This window comes from Manduca sexta, chromosome 16 (genome assembly GCF_014839805.1).
Source record: "Manduca sexta isolate Smith_Timp_Sample1 chromosome 16, JHU_Msex_v1.0, whole genome shotgun sequence".
Taxonomy (NCBI): Eukaryota; Metazoa; Arthropoda; class Insecta; order Lepidoptera; family Sphingidae; genus Manduca; species Manduca sexta.
The window spans coordinates 9,808,904-9,835,057 of NC_051130.1; the positions used below are offsets into that span (position 1 = coordinate 9,808,904).

General features: G+C 35.4%; 2 protein-coding genes across 3 annotated transcripts in view; one reads left to right on the forward strand and one right to left on the reverse strand.

Moving 5' to 3' along the window:
• Window positions 1-15,489, reverse strand: part of LOC115453090 — a 39,718-nt gene extending 24,229 nt beyond the window's left edge. The window contains exons 1-3 of the mRNA XM_030181733.2: window positions 15,305-15,489; window positions 10,414-10,819; window positions 3,931-4,063 (exon numbers count right to left, since the gene is read on the reverse strand). Coding sequence (XP_030037593.1) covers window positions 3,931-4,063; window positions 10,414-10,538 — 258 coding nt within the window. The 5' untranslated portion in view covers window positions 10,539-10,819; window positions 15,305-15,489. The remainder of the gene's footprint in view (window positions 1-3,930; window positions 4,064-10,413; window positions 10,820-15,304) is intronic.
• LOC115454885 (probable beta-hexosaminidase fdl) overlaps window positions 1-26,154 on the forward strand; it is a 122,122-nt gene that overhangs the window by 80,864 nt on the left and 15,104 nt on the right. The window lies entirely within an intron of this gene.

Genomic DNA, 26,154 nt, shown 5'->3' on the forward strand with positions numbered 1-26,154 from the left:
AGAAACAAAATTCCTTTGTCATTTCTTATACATATAACACTCGAATTACATCGGAGTGTTAAGTCGTATGTAACGTGCTGTACTCAAATTCGATTACAAATCCAATTACTATCAACCTAATCCAAGCCTTATTACTTGAAATACCTTCGCAAACTTTCGCATGAATGTTAATAAGATTAATTCTCTAAGCATCAAAGTGGACAATAATAAGCAGCGTTGTTGCGGCGCTCATTTCATTCTGACTCCTCGAGCTCTCGTCGGTGTAAAGTGTTGTCCGTAAAGTATGCTTGTAGTTTTTAGACCTCGGAGCACGGACTCCAAGCCTCTCGGACCCGAGTGGGCCTAGTGGTTACGTTATTATTTGTTTTGTGAATAAACAATTGTAGATTTAAATTAAGTAAAGAGCTTTAGTACTACCTATTTAATTGAGATCAGCAAAACGATGTTAGGCCGTTCCCTAAACTAGTACTCGATAAGTAAATTTACTACTCAGAATATTTTTGAAAAATATTCCCCCCTATAAATGCCACAGTTTAGGTCTTAAACTATAGCATATATTGGGGGCATTCATTGATAAACAAAATAATGTCCTAGGAAACCTAAAAGCAATACGTTTTTAAATCACCTTTCCCTATCACTTGTGATAATAATATTACTTTTATATCCTCTCAACGATATGGTTTTGACCTCATTTTCTTCGGGTCTCTATCAATCTTCCCAAACTATCACTATGCTATATAGATCTCGTGTTATAAGTTCCATATTCTTCAGTTTCACACAATCTATTGAAGAGTTTTCCCTAACCCCAAACCAAACAATCCACAGCTTACCGATTTTTGTTTAACGTCTAAAGATCGGCCAACTTTCAATAGGTCAAGTATCAAGACTTACCCGCAACTTAACCCCAAGACAATCTGTTCATGTTGGACTTTTGGGTAAATGTGCGGGCCTGAAACTATTTGTTTGTAAACATTGGAACTTTAGTAATTATGATTCCGTATTTTATCTTTCAGTTCTTTTATAACCTGATCGAAACGACAATGAAGAGATCTCCCTAAATATGGTAGTTACAATAAAACAGCTGTTTGGTAGAGTGAAAAATATGCCCGATACGCGAGGTACCCAAATTTTATGTAAGATATAAGATCTGTATGACCTCGACGTAACAGAATTCAGGAAAAACAAATCAATATGAGTCATGTCGGTTACAGCTCTTTGTTTAACATGTTATGCTTATGTCGCAAATTATTTTATCACTCAAGATAACGATGCAAAACTCATTGTAAAGTCAAAAATATTTTCTATAGGGTAGGCAGAGGCGCAATTGGTGCACCTAATTTCCGCCATGTGTATTCCGTCCCATGATGTGATAGGGGGCAAGCCTATCACCGTTTCTAGCACAAATTACAGACTCGGGCTGATTCTGATTAGAACAACTGAATATCATAATTAATGCCCTACGCAAATATATTTATCCCTAAATAATGAAGTCCAAAGTCCAGTTTGAACTGCTCTAAATTCGACTATAAACTAGCATAGTCCGAAGTACATTGAATGTCATGTTTAGTTATTCAAAGTCTTACAAATTATTAGTAACTATGAATGGGTTACTTCCAGGATCACGATCAATGCACAACCATTGACTGCACAACAAATAAAATTTGACAGATTTTAGACATATCGCGTAAAAACTTTGAAATTGGAACACGCCCGTGATTGGATGAGACCATAAAGTTCTAGATATTGAAATTATTTTATGTTATAAATGCCTTAGAACAACTTAATTCAATGCTTTTTCTTGTGAATTTTATATGAACGAACATACGTACTGCATTTTATTAAGCAAATGAGGTAAACTCATTTCAATACATAATTGTTTTAACTGTTGCCGAGTGGAGTGCTTGAAGTATTTCAGTATTTTAATAATCATTAATTACTGGAAAGTGTTCATATTAACAGTGTTCTTTAATTACTGCTTTACCGATGCTTTTGTGCATGATTATGACATTAATTTTTTCGGATTTTTTTTGTTTTATTTTCGAAGACTTTGCAGCCTTCATGGTCCCCCCCGTGACCATGAAGGCTGCAAAGTCTTCGAAACGTCGGGAGAAAAATAAAAAACAAAAAACCGTGATAGAATCCGAAAAATTAGTTTAATTTCAATGTCTAACATTCGCGTAAATATAAGAAATCATCATGATTATGACGTCACAATTCTTCAGCTTTTTTCATAGTTACTTAAATTACTCATCGCAATTTTCCAACCAGCTGTTCGCATTTATTGACGAAATATTACCAAAAAATAATTACCGTAGAAGATACGAGCTGGCTTTTTGTCAAAAAATAAGTCGATATAAAATTTTGTCCTATTACGTCAATGTTACAAATACCTCTAAAAACCTTATTGATTATTCCACCTATTTAATAACAATAGTTATCTATGCTATCACATTATGATGCATGATGTTTAGCACAAAAACAATGTTAGGGCAGTAATATAGCTACCTGGTGGTAATATATATTTTATATCCGCCCAGCTAGCGTCCACCGAACGCAAAGTGTTAAAACCCGCCATAGTGACCCACGCGTGTCGCGTTTCCGGATCAGCCTGTGTATATCCCGTTCTAACAGGCCTTTATAATAGTGTAGACTGTAGAGGTGTATTCTCTCGTCAGTCGACAAGCTATTGGACCCCACTCCACTTACCATCAGGTACAGTAGGGTCATTTTAGCGTGTAAAAAAAAAGTTACGTTGAACAAAAGCTTTCTTGGTTTCTCAAAATTTGTTCTTACTTTTGAGCACTTGCTCGAAACTTAGTTATATTATGGACTTGTAAACAATTTTACGTCTGTAATATAAAAATAAGGTTATACTTTTAAAAAGATAACAAACATAATAATTTACTCAATTTGTTTACTGCCTTATAATCTAAATGTCTTATACTTTTTTTGAAACCCTTATAAATTTTCTCCACGTCACGTGAGAGTACAATGGGTGAATTGTGAACGACCCACGAATGGAGTTCGTGCATTTGATATGCAGTTGACAATGTACAGGCCTTTGTAAAAATGAAATGAAGAATTTATATCTTAAACATTATGAAATACTTTATATGTATGGTGCTTCTTTTTCGCTTTGTGTTCGGGTTTTTGTTTTACATCCATTGAAGGTCTTAACTGCGACGCCCTTTGTAGAGAGAATGGGAAATCGTCGTATGTAGTAACATGATCAAAGAAATCATTGATGCGTTATCTGCATGTAAAGTGGGTAAAGATAAATGTATTGATTAAATTATATCAGTGCACTTCATGCACTGTCATTCGCAGTTATATATTTTGGGATTTACAAAGTCTTGCTAGTAAGGTCTGGAAGCAATGATATGCCGGTAATGTTTCATTTTAACGGAAGAAATTAAAATTATTTTGGCTGATTATTTGAATTTTGAATGCCAACGACCTAAAATCTAGACGTCCTGCTAATTATTAAAAACACAAAATAAATAATATAAATATCAGCTTTCAAACAGGTTTTAAGTGTCCATATTAGAAATACATGTGGGATTGCGAGTATCCGAGTGAAATGAGTTAGCAAGAGTGAATGAGTGATGAAAAATGGAGCGGGGGAAGTACAGCAACGCGAAAGGGGCAGGATGTTCCGGAAAAAGTTATACAAAAAGAGGCTGTATTTTATCCCTGGAATCCAAAAAATCATTTTTATTGCTTTGAATGACGAGACGAGCTTGTTGTTAGCCTGATGGTAAGCGATATGACCGCCCATAAACAGTAAAAACACCATCCAACATCTTGAATTACAAAGTATTGCCGGTATTCCACTGCGCTCGCCATCATGAGGTGTTAAGTCTTATTATGTCCAGTACTTACATTGGCTACGACTTACATTTTGCCCCAAAGCTTATTCTAATGACTCACCTGGGCGAAGGCAGGGTCAGCGCTCACAATATACACCCCGCGGCACTCGGTGACGTTCTCTGGCTTGTCTGGATGTGACGAGCGTCGCCAGCACGCGGCGCACACGGCCACCAACACGCCGCATAACGTTATACTAGAAACAAAAATAAAACATTAAAAAATCACGCGTATAAAAAACAAAATGCATTTGGTACAATTTTGGCAGTCTAACATCATCACCGTTACAGTACACTACTGGATATAGGTCTCACCGTCAAAGTTGTTTGGAATCACATTCACTACATAGATATTATAAATATTACGTTATATAAATGTGAAATCCTTGGATCTCATAGGGAACATGCAGATTGTTCTCTCCGTATTACACGGAATTCAATATACCAATGCACATGGTGTGGAAATTCTTATTTTTATAGTAAATTCTGCATCGAAAACCCTGTAACGGAATGCCCTAAGCCCAGAATTGTCATGATAAAACCGTACGTTATATGGCCCGGCCTGCTGTTTTGTGCATCCAGTCGCTGCATTTAATTTTCGAACATAATACTTCTACATTCTATGTAAAAGGCTGGATACTTAGGCATGAAAAAACAATAATATTCAAGCTACACTAAGCGATTTATAAATGCAGCATAACAATTGGCTAGTTAAATGGCATTATCTTATTACGTTGAGTGACATTTCCCGTTTGTAAAATGCAAAACTCATTTAAAACAATAATTATTCAACGGGGCTATTAACAAAGTGTCAGAAGGTTTATAATACTATTGGTCATCCAGACGAATATATTTGCAACACATACTATACATAAATGATATATTTCTACACTCCTGTATATGACATTTAATCATGGCAAATCCCACACAGCCCCGTGGCGCAATGTACTTTAATTTACAAGAAGGACTAAAAATTTCAATGACCAACACACAGTCAACAGCATTTACTGCCCCGGCGTAGTTGCTTGCGATCGCAGTACGACTATTCTACTAAGGTCTAGTGTTCAAACCCTGGGTAGGATCAAATTGATTAACTATATTAAGAATGATTTCTATATAATTTCTGTATTATAGAGAAATAGACCTGAAGGAGCAGTCGCGCAGAATTATAATAATAAGACACCGATTAAATTCACATGTAATTAAAAATGTGTAGAGATTTAAAGGTAACACACGAGTGTACTGTAAAAGGACGTAATCTAATGAGGGTTTAGTATCAAAGACGTGTTACCTCGCTGTCACTTTACGAAGACACGTCGGCGCATTATTTCAAACCACCCGCGATAAGAGATAATAGATCCGCCCTTAATATTCAGTGGTTGTGAGCTCGTTCGCACGCTGTGCTAGCGCCTACCCAAATTCACACGGCTAAGAATCTACTATCGTGTCCAATAGAGAGGCCTATTCCTAGCTGGTCACCACTTATATGCACACACTACACCTGCCCAGTGACTCTTATCCCCCACATGATAGCGAAACACGGGAAAAAAAAAACCAAATTCAAATGAGCTTGGCGATTTTTACCTCGTCTCATTAGATGAAGACAATTAATGATGAATAGGAATAAAACACGTATCGATGTTTATGCCGACAGTGTGGTGCGAATCTAGGAAACATGACGTTGTTTATTTGTAAGATCTCTGGTACTTCGCAGAATTCATTAATTTGTCGATAAACGTAATTATTTAACATTTTCATCACATTAACGGTAATTTTAAATTATGGGATTGTCGTACGCAAAATGCGTATAACATATTTTATATTATATAATAATGGGACAAAGTCTATTATATAAGCTTTACCCGAAATTATTCTTTTATATTGATGTTTCGCACTTTATTTTATTATATAATGTAACACGGTATGTAAATCGGTCGCCTACGATACAGGCTGTGCCTAGTGTACGATCCGAGGTATACTTAGTTTCTATCCTATGATCTCATTTTAATTTTATAAGTATGTTACAACCTAAGAGTTATTTGTTTTAGTTCATAAGAAAAATTGTACTTTTGGTAAATGTGGTAAAAAAAAATAAACGAAAAAAATTTATCGCTCCGAATTGCAGCATTTCTCCGGTAAAGATGTATTGCATAATTACAGGCGTCTAATTTAATTTTTCCTCCGCACACCGACGCGAAACGCGGGTAGACTGTAACCGCTGCAGATTACAGGGCGCGATAAATCTAGGCGATCAATCCGATAGATTCATTAGTACTATCTAAACTTGTTCAATGGCCGTAACGTTTATCGGAGATAGCTTGCACGCAGCCGTTCATGTAGATATCTTCCCAAAATAAAATAATTCTGCTAATTAAGAGGACTGCTTCGGTGGCGTGGTTGTATTGCGTGCTCGACACGGCTCTGAGGTCCCGGGTCCGAATCCTGGGTCGAGCGTGATATTGGGATTTTCTGCTCATGTCAATTCGGAGTCTGAAATTAGTGCGTTATATGACGATCACTCGCTATCACATCATGAGACTGAATAGACAAGGCTAAGAAGATGGCCTGTTTGCACTTCTGCGTACACCTACAGGAACAAAAGCGTGATGTGTGTGTTTAATCCTGCTAATATTATAAATAAGAATATGCTCGCGTCTCCCCCCTAGTCAAAGCTCGCCCGGAATAAAAAAATTACCATCCATTTTTCAGAGCAAAAAGTAACATATTCCTAGTTAGTTTTCACCCCCCCCCCCCTGTGGCCTGTTTACCCTTTTACCGGACCTATAACTAAGAGTTGCTTACTTTTTTTTAATGTTCAAATGTTGAATTTTTAAAACAATTGGCCATGTACGGAACTGAGATCCATATTGGACTGGTATCCATATTGTACTCCTAAAATCTATTCTGCTGCGGAGCCAGCGGCTATGTCCCCATTGTGGGAAATAATATCATTTGTACCACGTTTAGTAAAAAAAATTATATTGATTGACAAAATGAAACTATCGTGCGTCTTTCGAGCTACGTTGGTGTTAAGGAGGTTCTGGATTCTACCCCGGTAGGTTATAACCAGAATTTGGTTTCCATATAATATTAACTGACTAGAATTGTGTAGTCGAGGAGGTTTAGTGTTCTACCCCGGTAGGATATAACCAGAATTTGGTTTCTATATTATGTGAATTGAATAGAATTTTGGTTGACCTACTAAAGCGCTAGGTTTACTACCTATTACATGGGACGGAAATTATTTTGAACAGTGACTACTTCAGACCAACTTTACCATAGCTTGTTGAAGATGTAGGTATGATCTTATATGTATGTATATATGTGTACATAGCAACTGTTACACGCGACTGCTCAGTTATAATGATATCCATTTTTAGGTAAACTTTAAATTTAGTTTCATAACTTTATTGTGATTCTTTACTCGATCATAATTATCTTATGTTTACGCGAATGTTATACTGATAAAACTATTTTGCGGATTTTATCGCGGTGTTTTATATTATAATTTACTCCCGACGTTAGCAGCCTTCTGCTAAATTCACGTTCATTAACCGCGCGAATTGCCAAACGTGCGATTTAAAATAGTCGTTAAGTTTTCTGAAGTTTTGCGATTTTTACAGAGTATTAGAAACCTAAAAAAAAATTGGAACGGAATCAGTTGAGTCGTTCTAAAGATATGGCGTGACCATAGGAAATGAAGATTATTGTTTATATATATACCTACTACGTAGATGCCACTTAATACATTGCATACGTATTGCGTAGATTACGTGGGACAAAGTTGTCCTTACCTTAGCAAAATCGATATTGATTTAACCGTTGACAGCAATTCGCCGGTATGTTAGCAGCGCTAATAATATTAATGAGATTGTTTAATTGGATAGTCGCAGTCTCTGGCGGCGCGTGAATTCGACGGAATATTGGATTTACTATCAATCATTTAGGGTTCATATTTAATTAACTGTTCTCGATTATTCGGGTAATTATTAGAATATACCTTATAATTCTTTTTTTAAATTCCAACTTGTTGATAATTATTTGTCGTGTTGTATAAGTCCTGTCACTTTGATTTCACCGCATAGATAGGTATTATTATTTTGATGAACTTTTCATCGGTCACAGGTGACTCGTAATCTATATCTTCTATACTTATAATAAATCTGTAGAGAAGTCAATTCTGTACATGAAATATATTTCCAAAATAACTATCAGGGGGTTATTAGGGATCGATACTGATGCCAAAAATGCAATTAGTAAATTTTTTGTCTGTCTGTCTGTCTGTATAACCGTTATAGAAACAAAAACTACTCGACGGATTTTAACGAAACTTGGTACAATTATTTGTCATACTCCGGTGCTGGTTATAGTATACTTTTCATCACGCTACAATTAATAGGAGCACAGCAGTGAAGGGAAATGTTGGGAAAACGGGAGAAGTTACTCCATTTATTAAGCTTCCGTCGCGTGTGCAACCTTAATGGTTAAAGCTACACAGAAATCATGTATGACGGAAATGTTCTCCTTAAAATTATGTAAAAAATATCCCACGACAGCATATGTCTATCTTTTATGGTTGACTCACAATAACACGTGTAACTCCCGATAGCTTAGCAGTTCGAAGCTTTCTCATTATATTTGTCTACTCTTACGTTTATAACATTCTCAGTCATCCCTAATTAAAAAAGTTAACATTATTAAATATTCCATAAAAAGAATCATAGAAATCGGTATAGAAACACCAAAGTTATACATGAAATACGCTAATAATAAGCCATCATGCGTGAATACTGAATCATGCTATAAGGATTATTTTTGTATATATATATATAAGGTCGCGAACGCACAGGCAGGCGGCTTGCTTGGCACCTAGAGGCTAGCGAATCACCTAACGAGTAGCTTCATAAAACGAACATTCTCGAACTTTCGCGACCGGCTCCATTTTTGAAGTCCGAAATCCATGCGGGCGAAGCTGCGGGCGGAAGCTAGTTTATTGATAAATTAATAAAAATATTTCTTCAATCAACTGTCAAAATACCGTAAAAAAATGTGTACCTACTTTCTTCGATATTTAAAAAAACGCGTAGGCTATGGAATATATTCATACAGCCGCAAAAATCACAACAAAAAAGGTTTCTGATACATGCAATCTCATGTCTAAGATTTCTTGAAATGTAGTGTTTCGTGCAATATTGTGTGGCCTCACATCCAACAAATGGCCATTCACGTGTCATATTAGCTCATCGTACCAAACTTGTGCCGAAATCGTAACTAACTCGGCATGCACGTAATCCTTGCGTCGCTTCTCTCTACTCAATTGTACGAAACTTTTGACATATCTAGTTGTAACGTACTAGAAACTGAATTCAATTCCGTTTTAGATATTAATTAGCATAGCTTGTGTATAGGTATGAATTTAGGTGCGTTTCTTCATCACCTATTTTTAAGTTTTCAAAAAAAATGCAGTCGTGTAGAGAACCTTCCTTTTTTGAAGTCGGTTAAAAATACTAGCAGGTTCTTAATAGTGTCTGTTTTTGTAATTTGCTTGCTGTAAAATTTGCATGTATTTCCCAATTATAAGTCCTTAATGATAGTCAACGAACGCATAATTCTTGACAGTGTACTTAGGTGTAGACGAGGGCGACCACGTACCGTCCAAAACACTTTTTATCTTACTATTATTAGTATACTTTAAAAAATTCTCTCTAGTTGCTAAATTTAAGTTGCTTCTACAACACAGAACAAATACTGGAATGTGGCAATCTGTCAGCTGAAAATTATGACATTTTCATAGCCACTAATCTAATAAAACAATCCACCGACGGCAATCGTTCAACAGCAGTGTGGCAATATGACCTACACTCATGACATATTGTTTTACTAGTACATAACTGACATTTTTCATTAAAGTAATATACAGATGACGAAAATAAAACACGCTCGAATCAAATTGATCTAAATACAACATACATTAATTTTAAAAAACGATATCAGATTGTGATACATGAAAGTGTTCACCTACAGTGACCTTCACGTAAATATCGTTTATTATAAATAAGTATCGTTGTAAATTAGAGCCGTGGATACGCAATAATGCCACCTAATCCAGACAACTCCGGCCAACTTGTGCGCTTAGAATATAATTTTGTAAAGGTCGCCGGGTGCAGCTGCTGTCTAAAAACATTATTGTAATGCCAAATTATCCCTGCTTGCCCTTTCGTTTAATCCCTTCTAAATTAATTCTCTGAAAATAAAATAAAATAGTTCATCGAATCATAAACCACGTAGATATACGAGCTCCCATTCCGAACGGCCAATACATCTTGTTATCATCATAAAATGGTTACGACGAGGCTCGCTGGCCGCTCTCATACGCGGGCTTTATAGTTTTAAATTAAATTTTAATACCTGTCAAGTGTGTTTAAGTATAAACCACGTAAACAACGAGTATTCAGAGTAATCCCATATGGAGCGGGAGTGGTCCCATTTCAGTCGCCGCTATAAATGAAGCTCGCACCATCAGCTACAAAATTTTACATCAACCAACCTGACGAAAAATATATTGACTGTGTGAGTGTTCTCCGGTTGTGTTGTATCAGTCTGTGTGTGGTTGTAGTAGTGTCTCGCGTGCGAGACGGCCGCTACGGCGGCCAATCGCTGTGAGCTGCCCATGGCCCAGCCGAGCGGGCTGCGCTGCGCGCCGGCGACTCCCACGCCGGCCACCAGCCACCAGCAGCGCCAGCGAGCCACAACCGAACCGCGCGGCGCCGCCTGCGCGACTGCCGCGGCACGACTCGTGCGTCCTTTTTATAAACTCTCTATTTTTCTTTTTCTATCTTTTGTGCAAAAACCTATTCGCTGGTTTCTACCATGTCCTTTTCAGCCAGTGCTTATTGAATTCGCAGATTTTATCAGCTTGGCGGCTCTTTTAGGGATGCGAGAGCTCGGCACATCTGTAACAATGGTTTTTGACGTTGAAAAAAGAAAAAGGCCTCTGTAGTGGTATCAAATGACACAAAGCCGCAAAATGTAATTACATTCAAAAAGCATTTTGTAAGAACGTAACCATCGTATTTCATTGTCGGCGGCGCGTGATCTAACTAATGAAGAGTCCTGTAGGAGCCACTTTAGCGTTTGCAGGAAAACAATAACTAATTAAACGGGATGTTTCTCATTGTGAAACTTTCAACGAATTTGGAATACGCCTGGGCATAATCAACAACGTTCATTTACAGCGCATAATATTATTCACTTAGGCAGATAAACGTGACATAATAAAATACAAATTTGAATAATTATTTTTAGAAACAAAAACGCTTATTGGTTACAAAGTAATTCCAAATGAATATAAAACGCTTGTGTTAACGCAACGTATTTGTGAATTCCGAGTATTTTTTCTAAATAACATTTTCTCCACTTTCATGGCGTGGAAGTGTTTTAACGCGACACAAACGTGAGACTAAATACTTAAGTGCCAAGAAATGTAGACAAAGCACGCGATAAATACATATAAAGGCAGCAATCTATTCACTCTTCATTACGCGGACGGTGAAGACACTACAATTGTACTTCTCACTTCTCCGAGCTGCATGCCAATTTATTGTTTGAAAAATTATATTATGGTACGTACGTGTATGTGTTAATTGTTTTTTTTATTGCTTTGAATGTCGAGACGGCCGTTCGCCTGATGGTAAGCGATACGACCGCTCATAAACAATAGAAACACCATCCAACACCATGAATTACATTTATTTTTTGATATTTCTCTGCGCTCGCCATCCTGAGACATGAGATTGTCCAGTAGTTACACTGGCTACAATGCCCTTCTAAACGGAACACAGCAGTAACTACACACTGCTGGTTGACGGCTTATCTAGACATTGCGGTGGTACCCACGCAGGCAGACTCTCATTTATGAGAGACCTACCACCAGTAAGAGTAAGTTTTATTGAAGGGTTGTTTATTTACTGTCACTTCACATTAGTTTTATACAGTCCCGTAGCTAAGGCGATGAACAGCAATTTTTAGGAAGGCGAAAATTACCACATTGGGACCCAGTTTCAGGCCATACATATCCCATGGTAGTAACATAGAGCTGCTCAAGCCGGAATGGTTGGCACTCACTTGCGGAAGCCCGCGTACAACAGTGGACGGCAACAGGCCGACTGATTGATTGATACAAAGGTATTTTTATTTTATACGGCCCTACAAAGCGTCCCCACTGCGCCTGATGGTAAGTGGAATAGCTCAGGCGTTGGATTTATGTATTTACTTCATTAGTCAATCGCTCGAAAAATTAACTCGCATAGGACATTACAAACGCTAGTCAAGGCCCTGGTTTTCTTGGTATCTGTGGTAGGCACTATGCTGATCGAGACAGCCCACTTGTAGACCGGCCATAGTCAACTAATATCCCGCTGAACCTTCGCAAATGGCCAATTAGATTTCAAAATCTCACTAAACCTAAAAAATGTTCAAGATAGCTTGAACTATATACTTATCGTATTAGGAAAATATAATTCTTTTATTTGGGAATACTTTTTATCAAAATAAATAAGACTGCATTTTCATTGCGTTTTTAGAAACTGAAGCAAGCAGTGGCACTCTTAAAAAATGTCTTAAAAAATCGAATTCTTCAGCATTAGAGGAGGTCCATGCCCAAGAATAGGACTTAGAGTAGGAATTAGGATATAATACAGGGCTAATATTATTATTATACAAGGTAATTTTGACATTGCATTACTAAATGAAGCCACATATTCGTTTTCACCTTTGCTGACATTGTGCCAAAAATCATCCATTAATAACTAATATTTTCACTAAAAGTCCTGGTTTTAGTTTTCTAATTTTTTGATAATTTTGTAGTTTTCGGCGAGTATGGCGTGTCCGTGGGTGTATTTCTGACTGAAAGTATGATGTGCAACGAATTGTCTTAGAGTGATAGTAGTTGGCTTTAGGGCGCGTAAAAATAAAATTACTTTTTGTTAATATTTATTTTGTTCAAAACTCTCAGTTTATTATTTTACATCTATGGCTCAAGTAACTTATTGCAAAGAGTTATTTCCAAATATATAAGTATGTGGTTCCATTTAGTAACGCGATATCAAAATGTTCCTGTATATTGTCATAAAAGAAATGAACAAGAAAATCAACAGGGCTTGTGCAATCATGCGCGGCGGCAAAAATACACATTACGGCTGACCATCAAGTCGGACTGTCCCATACGAACTCCATTTAGTAAATAAACCAACCACTGACCAAACTGACTGAATACCTTGTCTGCCTTAAAACAATTTTTCCATTTAAATTATCCGTGCATTATTAAAGTGACGTCGGTACGATGTTTAGTCCCTCGTATATACGTCCACTGTCTAGCCGTTTGCACAGATCTACTAATATTTAATGCTAGCCGCTCAACGAACGATGGACACCACTGTAGACTTTATGTAATGGGTATAAAGATGTGTTTTGTTAAAAAATATATTTGTTACTGGTACATTTAAGCGCCTTAGATTGTGTTAGTGAAACAAATTTTATTTATTCGCGTGTTTTTTAAACGTAGTAAGCATAATAGAACTATATCCATCAAATATTTTTGTTCTTTTTTGGAAAATTGAATTGCTCCCATCCTGTGATAGGCCATAATCCATAAGACCATTGCTAATGATAAAATTAATTGAACTATCAACCTTTTTGTTTCTAATTTTAGGCTGATTTTTCAATTAGATTAAAGCCAAATAAATTTTAACCCGATCATAAATGTCAAACATTTAAGAAAATTATACGGATTTACTTTTTTTCACTTTATCTTGTACAAATACAGGCATTAATTAATCTTTTAATATATGTAACTCTTATTTTATCATTCTTACCTTTAACTGTTCCACAGTAAGGCAATGTTTAGAAGAGACCGGATTATATGCAATTGCATATGCATATGCATTTGCATATTTAAGCCATCGCTAACAGCATATCTTCTCTAAAATATAGTTATGATGCATGTTATCGATACATTTTCAATGTTTTTGCCAGAAACTATAACTGCCAACATAGCACCTAATACAAATACTGCCCAGTTACCTCAGTGGATGTGAAGCGATAGATTTCCACTTATACAAATATTTTGAATGATCGAAGACACAATCTTACTACTGAACATTTGAATCAAGACTTGATTGTTTACGTTTACAAAAATATCAAATAATGTTACCGTACTAATTTTCATATATCAATGCATACTTTACTAATTAATTGTATGCTGATTTTGAAATAAAAAATTAAAACTTAATTTTCCTTTTTTTTGTTTCTAAAACTTATTTAATGTTGCATATTCTGCCGGTTTTCCTGTATATTTCATGTATTTATTGTGTATATTCACATTCATATATTAATGCAAATGTTGCATATAATCTGGTTCCTAGTGATTAGTAAAAAGCTCTGATAAGATTTTTTCTAAACATAAAGTTTTAGTTATCATGGTGCAGTGCTTCAGTGAATTGATACGCCGCGTTCCGACACACCCTTACCGAGAACTAGTTCGATGATAAGGGAAAATTAATTTTATCAATAACTAGTTCCAGCTCGCGACTTCGCCCGTGTGAAAGTTTTTCCACAGGTAATATTTTATTGTAAACTAGCTGGCCCGACAGACGTTGTCCCGTCTTAACTATGAATTTGCAGCGCGCATTCTGTCAATCGCTGAAATTAACTTTTCTTAAATGTTATAACGTTCCGCTCAACTTCTTAATTTTTTTTTCATAAGATCCTTCTTCTGACAATAACAAACAAAACAAAAAAAATTAGTGACATCGGTCCAGCCGTTCACGCGTGATGGCGTGACCAAGGGAAATAGGGATTCATTTATGTATATAGATTTTTGCGACACAATAAAGTTAGACTATGTGTTAATTATAGGGTTCGTGTGCTAAACCATCATCAAGATATATAAACGTAACTGACTGTTGTATTAGTTAGTGTTATAGATGTTTATTTTGTTTTCTACTTAATCTGTTTTGAATTGAAGTTTTAGGTATAGGGAAGCCTGTATCGTTTCTGCAACATTGTTGTTATTTTAATTTATTTAATATTTTGTTACGTGTGCATATTTTTTTTTACATAGTTACTATAAAAGTTTTGTTGTACATTCATAAAGATAATATTAAAACTTAATTGTCATCAAATAATTGAAATTATATTATATATAATTTCTTAAAGTATTATCGAATTGAAAATTATTATACATACTACTGTTTATGTAATTTTTCTAACGGATTCATCCTATGCCTAAAATATGTTTAAATTATACAATAGTATAATACGCAATAAAAGTTTCCCTTTCTACATATTGAAATTAATTGTCCCACATTAAAATATTAATATTCATCACGTATAATTCAATTAACTTAACATTCATCACGTATAATTCAAACTATAATTACCTTTTAACACTAAACGCTTCTCATCGAAAACTAATTATTAATAAAATTCACCACACACACCGGTACAAAGTTCACACTCGTTCGTAATCAATTCAAACTTCGAACGTAATTCGGTACGCGAAGAAAAGTTCGCGCGGGGGTTAGAGACGCGACCGCTACCCTCCGGCAATCGCGGGTGAGTGAAATGCAGGGACCGTTTCATAGGAAGCTCCTGAACCGCTCGCCCTACGACCAATGTTTGATCAACTGTTTGCGGTTTATGCTTTTCAATTGCCATGAAGTTAAATGAATAAGACGTTTCGTGCAGTACTGGTTGTACGTTTTAGTAAGTTTTTAAATATTAATTGATATATATTATACCTTTACGCTGGAGGCTATTGACTACATAAATATATTTTAATATTAGAAATAAATATATCTATATTTATAGCACAATGATTATAATTTACAGTATAAATAAATTACAATTATCATTTTGATTGTTATCATAAATATTCATTATCCTGTGGCTGCTTTTTCGGCTTATTGTGACAATAATTTATAAGTAAACATTTATGCATACTCAATTGATTATTTTCATTTTTATGTAAAAAAAACTTTTTAAAATACCATTTTCTTTATAAAACTTGAGTACCGCCAATGCTGTGGTAATTCCCGTCAAACATTTGATCCAATGTGTAACACCCCCTCGCGGCACTGGTGCCCAACATTTGCTCTTTGCTGGCGCTGCTTCGAGCGTGCCCGTCGCGTCACACCGTCAGAGGTACGTACATCATTTAATAGTTGAACATCACGCGATTCAACACCTTATGTCGTGAATATTTGATCATATTTTTATTTTCACCTTGCATTTACAAACTCGCTTTTAATAGAACAGACCGTTTCGTACGCGTCTGTTTTTTTTTAAAGAATGTTTAATAATGAAGTTTGTATGGGCGGTAGGGTGTATGGCAAAAAAACGATGTTGATTTTGCGTATCCATGGCAACCGCTGCACATCCTTTGAGGCCAGTAGAGTTTGTAGATATATTCACATTTACTGATATACCTATCCCGTAGTTAAACTTCATATCGTAGCGTTCCACCGAGGTTTTGTCAATATTTACATTCCGTATTGGTTGAATTTTTGGAGCACAATATTACATATTAAAAGTCTGCAAGGAAATGTTCAAATATGAATATTTTTAGGGACGTCGGTTTATTTTGTCTGTGTTCGGGCTCTGAACACGATCGCTCTTTCTGTAGATGCTCGTGAATGTATTAGTCGATTATTATAAAGTCAAAACTCTCGTAGTCATACATAAATTGAATAACATTTTGGTGAGACGGGTCACTAAGAATATTCTTGTTCTTTTTTCAAATTTCTTTTAAACTTGAATTCGGGGTCAACGTTACTTTTCTTAAGCATTTTTAATATTTTATAACCCTCTGGAAAATCTTATCGGGAAACTCATTTTAAAAAAATGGAACAGTGTTGTGTGACTCAGGAATCGAATTTGAAACCTCACCGAGCACAGTGTACACTATGACTTTTACGTGTATATTTTACTGGATTTTGTTTGCGGCTCCGTAGACGTAAAAAGCCGTTCCGGAATAAAGTTTTAATTACTTTTTCGGTTTAAATATTATCCTTCCACATTGTATGGATGGTCCATGGTCTATCAATTTGCCAAATTCCATCCAAATCCGTTCAGCGATTTCTGCGTTAACTTCTAATAAACATACGTTCTCATCTATAATATTAGTACCATAATGTTAACTTCTGAAAAGGCGTTAAAAACTACATCCAGCTCTGGGAGTTTTTACAAGTCTGCCCATTAACACGAAATATTTTAAACTCAATGCAAAGCGAGCATTTAGTTTTAAACTAAAGGATAAAACATCCTCGGTGGAAACTCCGTCCCACCCTTTCGGCCTCATTACAGCACACTTGTAAGTAATTACAGCGGGTTAGTATTATCTTAATTGAAATACACCGTAGTAGCGCGGTACCGTGATATCAATATCAGCTTCTCTCACTAATTGTACGGTCGTATTTCAATGGTTTATTAAGACTATTGGCGAATAATTATAATAATTTGGGTATGAATAATTAGGGTCGCTTGCGCTACAACTAATCGATCGCATGGCACTTACGACAAAAATTCTTGTTGTCGGTTACGTTATGGCTTTAAAAATATATATATTCACGATAATTTTAGCACTTGCTATAACTTTATAACGGCTTTACTTTGGGGGGAAACGACCACAGGGTTAGGTCCGTGGTGGCTTAAAATATTACTTATGATAAAAAACGTATTTTTGACAAAAGTGTCGCTTACGATAATTTGGCGGTAACGGCTCGATATGACTGAATTATGAGGAACGAATACATTCAAATAAGATGTTTATTCGAGTTTGTCGACTTCGTTCTCGGCAAATCTGAATCTGTGGTCAGAAGCCGCAGCGAAGATGCCTTTATACAAGCATTAACGCTAACAATAAATAAAAATACGTATAGGAAGGATATATGCTAACGATAAGCCTATCGATAGGGTGTATAGTTCTGATACAATAAGGCTAGCGTTAACGATTGTAGAAAGATATCTTGGCTACGGCCCCTGGTAAATTACATATCGTAAAGCAATTTTTTTCTATTGATTTAATTGAATAGAATGATTATTGCTTTTATTGCACTTTAGCGAAGGCGCCAAAAATTTATCAAAGGCAGTAATTCGAAAGTTATGGCCATTAGTCTATGCATAATTTTGTTATGTTTCTATCTTATAATGTTTGGAAAAGGCATATTCGTGGAGTTATATACTATAAGCGTCGACAAACATTATATGCATATTTAAATCTATAACATAATATTATTGAAATGTATAGTTGGGCCATTGAAATATAACCTTTATCTTCAGCTTAGGTCTTTAGTACGGAACCAAAGCCAACCAAACACTCGTTTTAATTTTTTTGATTGCTTGGTTTCAATACCAAATGGGCTAGAACTGGGTCTTGTATTTTCAGGTCATGCAATTATCCTTTAGTAATAATTTGTTACATTTTATTCCTGTCTGATGTCTACATCCGCTGTTACAACTAAGAAAAGTTGCAGTAAAATTTCTAATTCCTAAAATTGTTAGAATATCATAATTCACAACCCGTCTATAAATCATAAGCTAAACACAATATCCGAAACTAAAAACTCGCACCTGAGTGTATCCGAACGTCGGACATCCGCCGCCAGCCACCCCCATAATGTTTTATGTAACCGCATCACGAACAAAGGGCACGCTTTGATGTGTCAACATAAATCTCGTATTACTCGCACAATCTACTACAGATAATGAAATGACAGTTTTAAATTTATGTCCCGAGCGTTTACGGTATCCCCGTGGGCTTATTACGTATCGAGTAAGAGTTAAAGCGATCGAGAACATTCCACAATGTCGTAAAAATGTGTGTAAACATAGAAAAGTGTACAACAGTGTCGAAAACATGTGAATTGTATATTATACGCAATTTACTTGTCTTGTAGCTGATTGCTTTTCCATTATGAAATATAAAACAAGGAGTCGAACTAATGTACGTTTTTTTTTTATTAAGCTGTTTTATAACGAAAACTAGCTATAATGACATGTAAGTATTCTTTAGGCAATCAATACAATCCTCAAGAAACCATCAATGCCTTTTATTTAATAATTGGCATTTTTTTTGTTGTTGCACTTAATAACCTATTAAATTATCTTAATTCGATCTTTAGATATTGCACAAGGTCTGGATGGTATTGTTGCTGTTTATAGGCAATGGTTATCGTTTATCGTTAATCGTTTATTAGTAGGCGAGCGGAAAATTTGTCTCCTAACTCATAATTAGAATAAAAAAAAATTAAGTACAATTAACTAATCTTGTGATAATATAGGTTCGCATTTTCCACATTCCATCAATAAGGGGTGATCCTTTCGGAGGTGTAAGAAGTCAGCAGTAGATAACTCCTGTTGTTAGTTAAATTTGGTGATGGACGATGCGCAAACGCCGTATTTGAAACCCTAAGATATTCAAAGGTACACTTTCTGACTATACATCTCACAACGCGGTTTCAACGCGACATAAATCCCAACACGTAATAAGGCGGCTGGTGTGCTAACTTCGTCTATTTTGTCCGTCCTCGGCATAAACGTAAATATTAGCTATTTTGCTACTTTATACTCACGTCCATCTGTTCATAACACATGTAAATACAGGATAGGAAGGGTACAGGGTGGATAATGCTTGTTATCGTAAGCCTGGTTTTTGTTTGGTATGTGTTTTTGTGTAATTGCGCGATGTAATAGATAAAATGATTGAAATATGTTAATAATTACGACAAATGCACTTTATGTGTTTTTATACGGTTTTGGCCGAGACTTGATTCTGAGTAAGGGGTATACTTCAAGGAAGCCGGTCTTAAACAAGTGCGAGTTGGTACCGCGCGGCGCACCGAGGGTGTCATAAAAGAATGTTGTTTATCTAAGTATTTAAGTTCAAACTTGACAAACTAAACTTTGTCATTTAATCTCTAGACACCGTCAATACACTAAGCGAAAATAATAAGTTTGTGATAGTAAATTCATTTGAGTTTAATAAATATGAACTAGATTTAGATTTTTCCTTGACATATCCTGTAAGACATTGCAGCAGAGAAATAGCGAAAAATACTTTGTAATTCAAGGTGTTGGATGTTGTTTCTACTGTTTATGGGCGGTCGTATCGCTTACCATCAGGCGAACGGCAAGCTCGTCTCGTCATTCAAAACAATAAAAAAATATCTACGGATTAACTAAAATCTGCGGATATACAATATTACATAAAGGCATGTCATGTGGCACTCATTAAGTGACTATGTTTAATATTCGCAAATAGCATCCTATTTATACTGTGTATGACCTTCGTAAACTTTCATATACATACGTGACGTCATTTCATAGTATACAGAAATTACGAACATATGTTTTTTTGTAAATATTTACTTAATAATATTAATACAGAGCTTATTTCTATTTGTCTAACCTATCAACCTATGTGGACACTTATTAATAAAAAAGATAATTATCAAATTTATATGAATATTTTGTTTTCCTTTTTGACTGAAAATTCTGTCGTTTAGACAATGGCACTAATGTTTCATAACTAATAAATAACATTTTAGGATAAGTACAAATGAGGTAAGACCATTGATTCATAATTAATGCTAAACGTGGAATTTTGTAATGGACCTACGAAAATTGTTTGCCACTGGAGTAGTAGTTACAATTTACTAATCATTTTCATTCAACCGTCTTACCCACGTCATAGTGTTAAAATAATATTTTTATCTTCCATTAACTATCACCACGTTTTTCTCTTATTCAATACACGTATATGTATATATATTACATAAGTTACGTATTATATACTATATTACACAGCAATTAGGTTCATAATAGTTCATGTAACCCGTGCACGCCTACTTACAATTCCTTGCACGTGTGTGCTTACAATATGCATGCAACCTAATGACGTCACCCATGATCACATTTCAAGTGTGCCTGCTTCGTGACGTCACGCGACTTGATCTTATTTTGCACCCGAGACTCTGTTCCTTGTGGGTATTAATATTATCAATTTGTGTAGTGTTGTGTATAATGTATCTCTGTTATGATTATTATAATACTAGCTTTTGCTCGCGGCTTCGCCCGCGTGGAGTTTTCGGGGATAATTTTTTCCGACTCACTTGATATGGATCGTTATATTATGACCAAATTATACAAAATTATTATAAATTGTAGCCTATGTGTTATTCTGATGTATAACCAATATAAGTGTAAAATTTCATCCAAATCCGCTCAGCAGTTTTTCCTGAAAGAGGAGACAACATACATCCATCCTCACAAACTTTCGCATTTATAATATTAGTAGGATTTATAGAACTAATCTGTTTTTTTTTTGACACGACTAAACAACTAACAAGCGGATCTGGAACGCAATTCATTGGAATGACAATAATGGCGGTTATTCATAATATCTAAGATAGTCGCTGTAGAGTCGTTTACAAAATATCACCGGTAGCCTCTCAGGATGTAAAATTATAGATATTAAACACATCTTCAAATTCTACAATAACATAATTACTATAAATATAAAGTTTTCACAACAAATATCAATAACAAAACATCAAACCGAGGTAAATAACACAATATTTACAAATAGCTAAAACATGCGATACCAGTATAACAATTAATGTAGTTATCGTAAACGCTAATTGAATGGGGTATATTTTATAGGTTTGCCCAATTATATTTTACATTTTACGTTACTGCTGAAAAACTGTTTGCGTTGATTTGTATTATTTGTTTATTTAATGTGAAATGTTTGTATTTGTTATTCCAGTTAGAGTAATATTTCACACGTATAAATATAATATATCCATATTTAGAGGAATGTAGTGTTCAGGGCAATTTAAAATGCGCTGAAATAGTCTTGTATCTCTCATAACTAAATTCAAACTCTACCATCATAAGCATGCTCTATGCTGTCTAGACTAGACAAAATCTAGACTACTCTCTTAACAATAGAAATCATAGAAATACAGTCAATAATGTCCGGTATCATGTCGGTTGAACCTAAAGCTATTGTCTAATGAACCCTCTCAAGATTATTCTGAGTTCCCCCTAAGTAACCAAAACAATAGTCAGAAATAAAGTATACCGAACTTTCAACTCTTGCTCCAAAAGCAATTTATCAATATCGCAAACCACTAAGCCAAAATTTGTCCAATAGGGAAAAAAATGGCGGCGAAAATGAAAAACCGAAACGGCCACTTACGTCAAATGCCCCAACTGAAGTTAAAGGAAGGGAATTATGATAAAGTCGACGTCACGCAAAAATACATACGGACATAATGGGCATAATAACAGATGACACCTGATCGATGGCGTTGAATTATTAAAGAACTACTATTGGTACACGTATGCCGGCCTATAACGCCTTCGTGGGAAAAGAAATGTACTGCGCGTCAATTTATGGACAAAGGAACTTTGAAATAAATTGCGTATCTATAATTTTTATATTTGCGAAGTTAATTATTTATGATAGGATGTAAAATAATGTGCCAAAAGAAGTTATGCTTATTAGTATCTCTATATGTCCCACTAATCAATTCAGAATTATGTATGCGCACACAAATTTCACATTGATACGAGGCGCAGAGTAAATTGCGTTAAATTCTGCCCCAAGTCGAATAATGATGGTCCTAAAATCAGGGCCCTTACTAATGTAGTCGCTGTCATCGGCCATGGTTTTAAAATGTTCTGTATTGTGTTCTCTGACGTTCAATGCCACTCAACACAGTATGATGGATCATTGCTATATGACCTTTTAAAATGCTTATTAATCAGACGCTAAATATTTAAATTCAACAATTAATTCCGCACTATTTTGTGGTAAGCGGCGATAGCCTAGTTGGGTGTGGAACGGACTGCCAAGACGAATGTCCGAAGGGCACACACCTCTGACTTTTCTAAAAAAAAATCAAGTGTGTATTCTTTGTGAATTTATCGTTCGCTTTAACGGTGAAGGAAAACATCGTGAGGAAACCTGCACATCTGAGAAGTTCTCTATAGGAATTTCGATGGTGTGTGAAGTCTACCAATACGCACTAGGCCAGCGTGGTGGACTAAGGCCTAATCCCTCTCAGTAGTAGAGGAGGCCCGTGCTCAGCAGTGGGCAAGTATATAATACGGGGCTGATATTATTATTATTTTGTGGTATTCTCATTTATTCTTCTTTTTTTAAAACAACAAATATACGCAGAATACGACTTCGCGCTATATCGACTTTGACAGGTGGCAGTTCCCAAGGGAAGCCTGCTGTACGTCACACCTTATGTATAACAAAAGACTTCTGCTAGCGATATGCCGCCCTGGTACTTTTTGTTTTTTTATATATATAAAAACACTACTGGTTCGCATTACAATTCCATTACAGATTCAAAACTTGTGAAATCTGTTCTCCTGGTAACAATCTTGTGAATATTGTAACTTACAACAGTACTCTGTCTTAGTATTTTTGTTTCATTAATACCCAACAACAGTAGATTATTTTCTTCTTTACGATAAATAGACTGATAGCCAAAAAATACTGATTGGAATAATCACTGATTCATTGATAAAACGATAAAGCTCTTTTTGTATTGTTAGACTTAAATACAACGATATTGTAACTAAAGGATTTGTTATCACTAAAATAAAGATAATGATATTATTATTTCGTTCGGGTTTAATTACTTTTATTCTCGGAAAATACACGTGGTGAAAACCATTACATGAGTTAGCAGAAAGAATAAAATATTGGTAGTTCGATAAAAAATAACCTAATCTATTTGTCTTATTACTCACAGATAAAAAGTTTTATTTTATTAATTTGGAATTATTGGGCTTCATATCTTTCTTCGGCGATAGTCTAGTGGGGAACGAAATGGTCTGCTAAGACGGAGGTCCGCAAACTAAACCCAAAGCACTCACCTCTGACTTTTCGAAGTCGTGTTGTTTATAAATAAAAAAATATATATCTTTCACTCAAAGGTTGAAGGAAAACATTGTGAGAAAGTCTATATACCTAAAAATAGTACTGTAGAATTTGAAGATAGAAGTCTACCAGCCCCCCCTAGGTCAGCATGATGGACTAAGACCCACCTCGGTAGTAGAGGCCCGTGCCCAACAGTAAGACAATATATAACACAGAGTTGGTTTTATTATTAATATTTTCCCGTAATTTACGACACCCCAAAGTGTACATTTCCAATAATTTTCATAGTAAAAGCTATTTGTACACAGCGAGGATCCACATAAAGTTTGATAAAGTTCGTAAGCACCCTGTACACGGTGATAGCATCTGCAACAGCGCATAGTTCGAAACTGAATTAACTACGTCCTATACCTAACCTTTCTGCCAATGTTTAGGCCAGAGGTTCCCAAACTTTTTCCGAATAATTGTTAGTAATATTGTCTCATAATCGCAGGCTTACATAGTTGTAATCAGATTTGTTGTCTTCTTACTATGTTTTTTTTATAATTAACATAATTATTAGCTAGTAAAATATTATTTGATGCATGCTTTATTTACGTATAATTGCTTTGTTACATTATGATGATTTGTAATTGGCATGTTTTTTTTTGTTTAAAGTATTGTTGTATACAAACGTTGGTAAATAAATAAATAAACTTTTTCTCATAGACCCTTTCAAAATTTTGCTGGTTCCGGTGGACCATTTTTTTTGTTTCACAGAGAAAGTGCATTACAATTACCGCCCAGCCATAGCGGAGGGCGTCTGGAGAGTTAAGTTGGGGAAACCACGCCTCTTACGACCCTTATCAATATTATCTGCCTACATTGATAGGTGAAGTCAAGCCAATAAATTTTTATGGACCCTCGCTTACAAATTGTGGTCCCCTATTTTTTGATCATGCTAACATAGATCCCTGTCAAGTCTCCCGTGGACCCCTAGGGGTGAACCTGGACCACTTTGGGAATCATTGGTTTAGACCTACAACCACTTGTATGGTTTCCGGCAATTAATAGTGTCAGGAAATTTCATTTTATTGTTCATTGACGTGGGTTGAGTATGGAATTGATTATGTTTTCATGGCAAAATTTAAGACCAAACTTATGTGATTTTTTTACATTATGGATTAAAATAATAGATTTTTAGTTAAAATGAAATAATATTTTCCGTGTAATTTTCATAAGTAACGTTTTTATATGCTAAAAATTAAGATTAGCTTCAAGAAGTTGAAGATTGAACCGGCTTCTAGAGAGAACATATTATTATCATATTTAAATTCGTATTGAAATTAATATTTTTGTCATTTATGAACCGCACAGAACATTTTAACGTTTTTATGAATGTAAAATATCAGAAGTGAAAATAAAATGAAGTAAATTGTAAGATAGTGGCAAAGTTGCAGCAGGTATTCGGTTTAATGTAGGAGACCGTGTCATAAATATTGCATCTACCACGTCACACTTCAGCCAAACTAGTTCCTCCGCGACTGCATAGTTTATGTCCCCACTATTTTCTTATGAAGCCATCTAAAAACCTTATAAATATACTATTACGTAAGCCCGCTCCGGTGGCTCTAACGTATTCATGGAAAATTCACAAAATACTTTGTTAGACGCCATATTGAAATTTAAAATTATCCGTTAAGATGTATTACACCCGCGTAAACCACTGTTTAAAATTCATGATATTCTTTGTTTTAAAAAATATTATATCGCATTTTCCATACAAAGTGCAGTTGGTATTATATTTTAAATGTGTCACCGAATATTACGCTCCAAAAAATACTTTCAGATGAAACTGAAATACGAACCTTTTGAAAGGATCTCGTCTACTTTCTTTGCGTAATTCCAGTTAGAATTAAAATGTTGACATTAACGTTAATTATTAAGAACTTTTAAAAATGTCGATAAATTATTATAAATTATAATTGACATTGATAGAACACAAGATATTGATCATTCAGCACTTGGCTGTTACACTATGTTTCCTCAAAACATTACGTGTTTTTTACGTGCGTGGCAAAGTGACCCTTCTGTATCAGATAAGTGGTGTGGTGGCAAGATAAAATGTCGACTGACAACACAGTTGCCACAATTATGCCGGCCTGTTGGAAACAAAATATACACACGCTGATCTCGGAACACGACGCACTTCGCAGACAGCTATGGCTTTACACCTCGCGTACAGTGGTCGCTATCCAGTCGAATACAAACCTACCACGAACTTTTAAAGTAAAGTAGAGTTGTAACACAATTCTTACCAAAAAGAAAGACAGACGTCATCCACTATCT